Source organism: Octopus bimaculoides, chromosome 3, assembly GCF_001194135.2.
Source record: "Octopus bimaculoides isolate UCB-OBI-ISO-001 chromosome 3, ASM119413v2, whole genome shotgun sequence".
NCBI lineage: Eukaryota > Metazoa > Mollusca > Cephalopoda > Octopoda > Octopodidae > Octopus > Octopus bimaculoides.
Window position 1 is genome coordinate 137,518,470 of NC_068983.1, and position 8,975 is coordinate 137,527,444.

The 8,975-nt window shown below is 36.4% G+C and overlaps 1 protein-coding gene across 5 annotated transcripts in view; it reads left to right on the forward strand.

Annotated features, from left to right (window-relative positions):
• Positions 1 to 5,174, forward strand: part of LOC106877741 (uncharacterized) — a 13,351-nt gene extending 8,177 nt beyond the window's left edge. For 4 of the 5 annotated variants that reach the window (XM_052966577.1, XM_014926746.2, XM_014926747.2 and 1 more), the window contains 3 exons: positions 2,919 to 3,100; positions 3,194 to 3,455; positions 4,139 to 5,174. In XM_052966577.1, coding sequence (XP_052822537.1) covers positions 2,919 to 3,100; positions 3,194 to 3,455; positions 4,139 to 5,077 — 1,383 coding nt within the window. In that variant the 3' untranslated portion in view covers positions 5,078 to 5,174. The remainder of the gene's footprint in view (positions 1 to 2,918; positions 3,101 to 3,193; positions 3,456 to 4,138) is intronic. The other variant, XM_014926748.2, reaches the window with a different exon arrangement.
• The last annotated feature ends 3,801 nt before the right edge of the window (positions 5,175 to 8,975 follow it).

Here is an 8,975-nt window from a genome sequence, read left to right on the forward strand (position 1 = left end):
ATTTCGAGCGTGGCCGTTGCCAGTATCGCCTGACTGGCCTTCGTGCAGGTGACACGTAAAAGCACCTACTACACTCTCTGAGTGGTTGGCGTTAGGAAGGGCATCCAGCTGTAGAAACTCTGCCAAATTTAGATTGGAGCCTGGTGTTGCCATCCGGTTTCACCAGTCCTCAGTCAAATCGTCGAACCCATGCTAGCATGGAAAGCGGACGTTAAACGATGATGATGATGATGATGATCAGTGAACCAGGGTTATGTTGATAAGCAACTTCATAACTATCAGTTCAGGATCTTTCTTTGGATACATCTCCCAGATGTTTGTTTATGTGGCGGCAGCACCATCCCTGAAGTATTTTCCAGTGTTGAAGAGGAAAGTTAATCTCTGCTATGCTGAGGAGGTGTGTTCAGCAAGAAAAATCATCAATGATGATGTGGCCTAGCATTTGTAGTGACATTGAAGGTTCTATCTGCATGTTGTTCATGTTTAATAGTGGAGGTATGACAATGTTTGCATGACATGTAGTGATTGTGACTTTATTGTTGAACAAGACAAGATTATTAAGTAGTAAAACTCTGGTACCCTCTAGGGCAATCAATGCTAAAAATCATGTTTGGTTGACCTTTGACTCCACTGCCACCCTCAGGCTAATGTCTTCCTGCACACTATAATATCCATCAGGCTTGTAACACACACACAAACACTCGCCATCACATCAGTGTGTTTACATAAATACATCTGTATACATCCACTTTTTTTCTTATTTTGATCATTGAATCTGGAAGAACAGAGCCTGTGAGCCTTGTGGGTCCTCTGATATGCTGAGATTGATGTTATTAATATTAATTTTAAACTGTTGTAGGGCAATTCCTGTAAGAAAGACCTAAGTAAGAATGTCTTGGGGAGGAAGGATTGGAAATAGTGGTTTGTGTGAGAAAGGTGGTTGGGTAGGGTAGATGCACCAAAGGTGATGAGAGATAAAGAGGTGAGCAGGTCGGTGATGCCTGAGTAAATATACCCATGCATTGCAGCCCTATATTAAGAGCCACACTTACCAACACTTGTACATAACTATGTCCACAAGCATGTTTGTGCACACACACATGCAAACTATTATCAACACCTCTTACATACTCATCCATATTCATAAGATACACTGCCTATTCTAAAATCATGTTACTATGTGTGCACACACACACACACACACATGTATGCATATAGGGAATAAATGTCAAATTGAAGAAGAAGACAAAAAAGAACTCAATACAAAAGTGTAGAGTCTGATATCTTAATTAAATAGATGAAGTATCCCTCAGTTACATTACAACTTATAGTTTCATCATTTCCAGTTCCTCAAGTAATGGTTAAAATCTTCCTCTCATGTTGATTGTTAGAATAATAATGAAGAAAAATGTTGTCTCCTTATTGTTTGAATTGTCAGACTTGTGTTTCTACTGCCTTTCTGTTGCATTACTTTTGTGTTGGTGTATTCACTTCTGTATTGAAATACATGCATCTTTATGTATCTATGAATGTTGGTGTATTTAACAATATTGTTTTTAGTATATGGTTACAGATATTTTATTTTAAATATTCATTTGACTAATAATGTATTTCTATATTTCCCTTGTACCTAATCTATTGCTGTGAAATCTTTCCCACCCCTCATCTTCCTAACACCCATCCTTCCATGACTCTTCTAACTATGGCTGCAACCATACAAGAGCAGAATCTGCATGTCTCCTCACCCTCTTGTGCTATTAGTTAGCTCTCCCTGGAGCAGATGTTTCACAAATGTCATATTGGCAGTGTGATGGAACTCCACAATTTCTACCAGAGCTGACCATGTTGAGACATGCTTATCAACCTCTGCATTTTGTCCAGTTTTTACTATGGCAAATTTGTGAGAAACAAAGCAGGTTATCATTTTTGGGGCTACACACACACGCACGCGCATTTATAAAAAGTCACTCAACGTAACAAATATAAAACAATCTTTAAACATACTTGTGTGCTGTTTCCGCCTTTATTTTTTTAGCTACAACTTTTGATTTGTATAGATACTTAACTCCTTTTTCAACTTATATATATACACACACACACACACACACACACACACACACACACACACACACACACACATATCATCATTTAGTGTCTGTTTTCCATGCTGGCATGAGTTAGATGGTTTGACTAGAACTGGTAAGCCAGATAGCTGTACCAGGTTCCAGTCTGATTTTAGCTTGGTTTCTGTGGCTGGATGCATTTTCTAACACCAACCACTCCAAGAGTGTCTTTGGAACAGGTTTCTTTGTGTCACTGTCACGGGTGCCTTTTACATGCCATTGGCATGGGTGCTTGTGTATATATATATATAAAGAGAAAGAGAGTTGGTGATAAAACAGGCATTGGACTGTAGAAGCTATGTCAAATAATTGAAGCATATGATTGAGATTGTCGACTCTGCAACCTGCATCACAACTACCTGTTTAGACAGTTAATAATTGTTAATATGAACTGAATATAGGGTAGATAGAGACTTTTGTTCTTCCTACATCTGGCAACCCCAGTAGTGCCGTTGGCTCAATAAAATCAGTTATTCCACACTGTAAGACATACACACCAGCAAAATTTGTCATTTTCCTCTGTTCTTCTCATTTTGTAGGCTCTTTGCAAAATGACATAGAGTGGGACAAATGAACTATTCAAACCTGCCAGAATGGAAAATGGATATCAAGTTATGTTAATTTTGTGTGTGTGTATGTGTACTACAATAAACACATCTTGTTACATAGATAAGCTGTTTTAACCTGGCTTGTGAATCTCATGTCTACTTTTTCATGTGTCTGAAATCAAGTTTTGGATATTGCTGTTATATAAATAATTTTCATTTTAGTAAAAAAAAAAAATTTTATTTATAGTTGCAGACAGATAATTTAATGGAAGATCATTATGGAAAAACTGAAAAATTGCAAAATAAAATGATGTATGTTATGAATAACTCTTCTGCAACTGTGCACATTGCAGATGAATCACCTCTTCAACCATCAGCACCAAAAGTCCAGAAAAGGCAGATCAATGATCAGCAATTAGATGATAATTGGTATGTGATAATTAAAATTGGAATTTTGGTAATTAAATTTGCATCCTATTTGTGTGTATTTCATTTATATTATTTACAAATTTTACATTTTAGGCAAATAAATATTGTTCCAGCATCTCAGGTATCTGCAAAATCTATCCAGGATACTTCTCACACGACAGTCCAGCAACATTCAAGTGTTGCCGAAACATCTCAAATAAAAGTGTCTAAAAGAAAACCTGTGGAAAAAAATCCACGGAAACAGATATTTGTAATTGCTGATTATCAGCGCCATGTGATGTCTAACATTGCTTCGCTGTGGAAGGATAGAAAACTGTGTGATGCTAGTATTAGTAATGGTTCATCTGCTGTGATGGTAAGTATATTGCTTTTTAAAACTTTAGCATTTAGAAAGGCCTGCACTTGATGACACAATAGATGCACAGGCATAATAGATGGCCCCACCCAATTTCCATAGTGCATATTCAAGAAAAAGAGTTTTAGTGCATAAAAGCATGTAATATTTAAAGTAATCTAGTATATATTACAAAACATTAGAGAAATATTTTAGCTATAGCAGAAAACATCACTGCATATAAAAACTGAAAATAAATTAAGGAATCATGCTAGTGAAAATATTCTACATGATTACAGTAATAAAACATACAAGAAAATACAAGCTTATGGGAGGCCCAACTTTTTGAAACATTTTTTTTGGTAAAAAAGTACATCTTATATGCCATCAAAATATGTTAGCTCCAAATGTCCAGTAAACAAGTTTTCCTTTCTCAGCGTGTTTTATAATATTTATCAAACAGTTTCTTAAGATTTTTAAAGTTAACTGCACATCATATTGATATAAATTTTTTCTAATTGCTAATAAAGATACACAAATCAAAATAACTTGAATTTTACTAATCTTCCATTAGAGACAATTGTTTTCCTGTTTGGAATTGAATATTTTGGGGATGGGAGAGAAAAACAAGAAATAAAGACTTACTCCTTGGTTTTTATTTACTGTTAAGTTATTAGCATGTTTTATCATTTACTTTGTTTCAGGTACATAAAGTTGTCCTGTTTGCTGTGTGTCCAAAATTGTTGTCAGTATTTAGTACAAATATCCACTCTCGCAATTTTCTTGTAATTAACTTTCCAGAGGAAGTAAGTACACAAGCTTTAAATGCCTTTGCTGAATACATGTACAATGGATTATTAGATCTTGATCCAGGTATTTTACATCAGTTGAAAATCATTGCAAAACATTTGGACATGAAAGAATTTGAACAACTGTGTAATAGTCGTCTTCCATATAAAATATCTCAACCATCTATTTCAACATCTACTCTATTAGGTGACCATTGCAGCACACAGACCGAACTATCAGTTCCACCAGTTCAACCACCTCTACCGTCATCATCCATCATTTCAGTTACATCTCAGTCTACTCCATCCATCACTATACAAGCATTTGATATTAAACAAGAGCCTTCTGAGACTGAATTACCAACTGTCTTCAGACAAGAATCTGAGATTGGACCACTGAATAGTAGTACAAATAACTCTTCTGAAAATGTTTGCATGGCTTCTAGTGTGAAAATTGAACCTGTAGGGCCCGAAGATGACGAATATGGTCACCTGAATAAAGATTTTGATACATCTACAGTTTCAAATGAAGCAACAACAAATATAATACGTGGAATAACAGCTAAATTAAAATCTAATGTATTTGAAAGTTCTCTAGTTTCTGACTTATCCCCTGTTTCATGCATTGTAGAAAAAATGTGTTCTCAGTCCAGTCCCATTAGAGAAGACCCTTCCAAACCACTAAATCGAACTATAACAACTCAGTCAATTGACAACATTGTGACTTCTGGTAGTAATGAAGGTGTCTATCCTGTAGGACTTTTTAAAGCAGGAGGGGACGGTTTACCATTATCATCAACACAAGTTACCAATGTCAAAAGTATAAGTTTATATAAAACAAATGACCTTACTTGACACCATAAAAATTAATCTTTTGCATATATATATATCTGACTGAGTATTTATATTTTGATAAATAATCATATTTGTATATTAAAAATTTCCAAAATAATTGTTTTCTTTGATTTCTCTGAAAAAAAAAATCTTTTTCTGTTTTGTAAGAATCTCTTTACAAATTTTAATTATAGCTAACAACCAGATTTTTTTTATTGTTGGATTTATCTATAGAATACCTAAATCCACAAAGCCTTTGCACAAACTGTTTATAAGGAAACAAGATTTCTTATAAGTTCTCTACCATGATCTGTAAATTTATCCCAAAATTCTGTTACAGTCTTGTTTAATTTCATGTTCCTCATCCAAAATGGAGGCAAATACTAATGTTCCCTTGGAGCAAACTTAAAAATTAAGAGATCCCTCTTTCCATGAAATCATTAGTAGCTTTGTTAACTCATAAGAAAAGTATGTGTGTGTGTGTGTGTGTATATATATATATATATATATATATATACATACACACACACACACACACACATGTGCACATCATCATTTAATGTCCATTGCCCAGGCTTGCATAGGTTGGACAGTTTGACCAGGGCTGGTAAGCTGAGGGGCTTCACCAGACTCCGGTCTGATTTGGCATGGTATATTGGCTGCTCTTCCTAATGCCAACCATTCTGAGAGTGTAATGGGTGGTTTTACATGCCATCAGCACAGGTGTCAGTTACGCAACAATGTCATTGGGCACATTGTCTCTGTGAAGCCCAACACTCAACAGGTGCTTTTTATGTGCCAATTATGTGACACTGGCATTGGCCATAACTACGATTTCACTTAACTTGACGGGTCTTCTTGAGCACAGCATATCACCAAAGGTCTTCGTCACTAGTCATTGCCTCCATGAGGCCCAATGTTTGAAGATCATGCTTCACCACCTTGTCCCATGTCTTACTGGGTCTACCTTTTCCACAGATTCCGTCCATGGTTAGAGATCAGCACTTCTTTATACAGCTGTCCTTATCCTTATGCATCGCATGACTATACTATTGCAGTCCTCTCTTGCACACCACATCTGATGCCTCTTGTGCTCAACATTTCTCTCAAGGTGCTTACACTCTGTTGTACGTGCACATCCAGAGAACGCATGCTAGCTTTGTTTCTTTCAAGCCTATCATGCTCTTGGTGGTCACAGCCCATGTTTCACAGGTATCATACAGTCCACCTTTCACTCCGAGGGAGAGGCCCTGTGTTGCCAGCACAGGTAGGACCTCTCTGAACTTTGCCCAGCCTATTCTTATTCTTGCAGCTATGCTCTCGGAGCATCCACCTCTACTACTGACTTGGTTGCCTAGGCAACAGAAGTTATCAACTACCTCCAGCTTAAATACTGGCATTTGATAGTCTATTTCCTGTACATTTTTAGTGTTTATTGTACCTGTGCACTTTCCACACACAAAACCTATTTCCTCAGATATTGCTGCGCCATTTATGTGTCCATAGCTTGCACCTGGTACATCTCATGGAATTTCTGCCTACACCTTTCCTGCAGATCAAGCAGGGCTGTCTACTTGAGGGGATTTGTGGTTTGTTTTCTTTCCTACTTAGTATGACTTTGGTTTTTACTAAGTTAACTCTAAGGCCCTTCAATTCTAGACCTTGCTTTCACACCTGAAGACTCGTTCTCTACTTCTGGTAGTGATTCAGCAATAAGAACAAGGTCATCAGTGTAGAGGAGCTCCCAGGGGCAGCCTGACTTGAATTCCTCTGTTATTGCTTGAAGGACTATAATGAACAAGAGGAGGCTGATGACCGATCCTTGGTGAACCCAAACTTGTACTCTGATTTCATCTGTACCCTATATATATTCTTTTTTTTTTCAATCATTTGACTGCAGCCATGCTGGAGCACTGTCTTTAGTCGAACAGGTCAACCCCAGGACTTGTTCTTTGTAAGCCTAGTACTTATTCTATTGTTCTCTTTTGCCGAAACACTAAGTTACAGGAGCATAAACACACCAACATCTGTTGTCAAATGACGGTGCAGGGGTAAACACAGATACACACAAATGTATATATATTATACGACGGACTTCTTTCAGTTTCCGTCTACCAAATCCACTCACAAGGATTTAGTTGGCCTGAGGCTATAGTAGAAATTACTTGCCCAAGGTGTCATGCAGTGGGATTGAACCCAGAACCATGTGGTTGGGAAGCAAGCTTCTTACCACACAGCCACTCCTATATATATTCTTTTACTTTTACATGTTTCACTCATTTGACTGTAGCCATGCTGGAGCACCATATATATACAGGGTTGACCAACAGTAAATCAAAATTCCATAAGTACTTAATATTCAATTTATTTATTCCGATTATAAGTATTTAATAAATGAATGCTGTGAGTTAGATTCACTGTTTTTATTTTTTTTCAACGTTTGTCTATTTGTTAGCAAAGTCTCATATAAAATAATTTTTTGTTTTAATCTTGGAATTAAACTTTTAGCCAACCCTGTATATATCATCATCATCGTTTAACGTCCGCTTTCCATATATATCTATATATATATGTATTACAGTAGTGGGCCTTTCAGCCTGGTCTGTATGGTGTTGACATGTATTCATAAGGCGCATATTAGCATTTATCATAATGCCCATTTTTCTTACAATAAAAGTTGTTAAAAAAGTATTTAAATATTGCATAACATAATTTTACAAATTTATTTAGAACTAGTAGAGATACCTGGCATTGCTTGAGATTAAAATGACAGTTTTTTATTCTTTTACTTGTTTCAGTTATTTGACTGTAGTCATGCTGGAGCACTGCCTTTAGTCAAACAGAAAGCAGGTGGGAGGGAAAAAGAATGAAAGAAAGGAAGGGAGGGAGGGATGGGGAAAAAAGAAAGATGGAAGGAGAAAGAACAAAAGAAAGACGACAGACTAAAAGAGAGGAACTATTACCAAGGGTGAGAGAAATTATATGTAAGCAAGAGAAACAGTATGAGGGAAGGGAGAGAATCGGTTGAAAACTGCAGTTTTTAGAAAAAAAAAAACCCTTGTAAAACACCTTTATTCCCTGTTTCTCCCTTTACGCAGGATGATGATGATGATATCTGAATTGTCATCCCAAAACATGGTTTAGGTTTCATTATGCACAACCACTCTTTTTGACATTGATGTGTAATATTTAGTTACTCAGTAAGGCACTGATCTCTCCATGAGATCCAGAAAATCTTCATAATCTCCATATTTGGCATTTTGACTTTACAATTTAAATTATAAAAGTATTTTTTCAAGCAAAATCTTTTTGCAGTAGTTAATAGATAGTTGTGCAAGCTACTATGTTGTACAAGAAAAGAATAAAATAAAGAGTGGAAGATTTCTGGAAAAATTGGATGTGGAACAGGAGGGGTAAAGCAGTAATCACACAATTTTTCCCAAATTTGATGATTAGAAGGTGATCACAAGTTGTGACATTATTCCTGAAATTTGTCAGCACTTGGTTGCATTAAAAACCAAATTCAATGATTTTGATGGTATGTTGTTTGATAATGTTACCTTGTATAGTTCATAACTTCTAAAATAAATTATAAACTTTAATGGTGATGTCTTATAAAGATGAATTGGTCAAACTCATCATCATCATCATCATTTAATGTCCGCTTTCCATGCTAGCATGGGTTGGACGATTTGACTGAGGACTGGCGAACCAGATGGCTACACCAGGCTCCAATCTGATCTGGCAGAGTTTCTATAGCTGGATGCCCTTCCTAACGCCAACCACTCCGAAATTGTAGTGGGTGCTTTTATGTGCCACCGGCACGAAGGCCAGTCTTCAACAATTCTTTGAGACAAATTTAATTCTTAAAATAGCAACTTTTTGAATGTTTTCGTCTGGACTGATCAAAGGAGTTTTT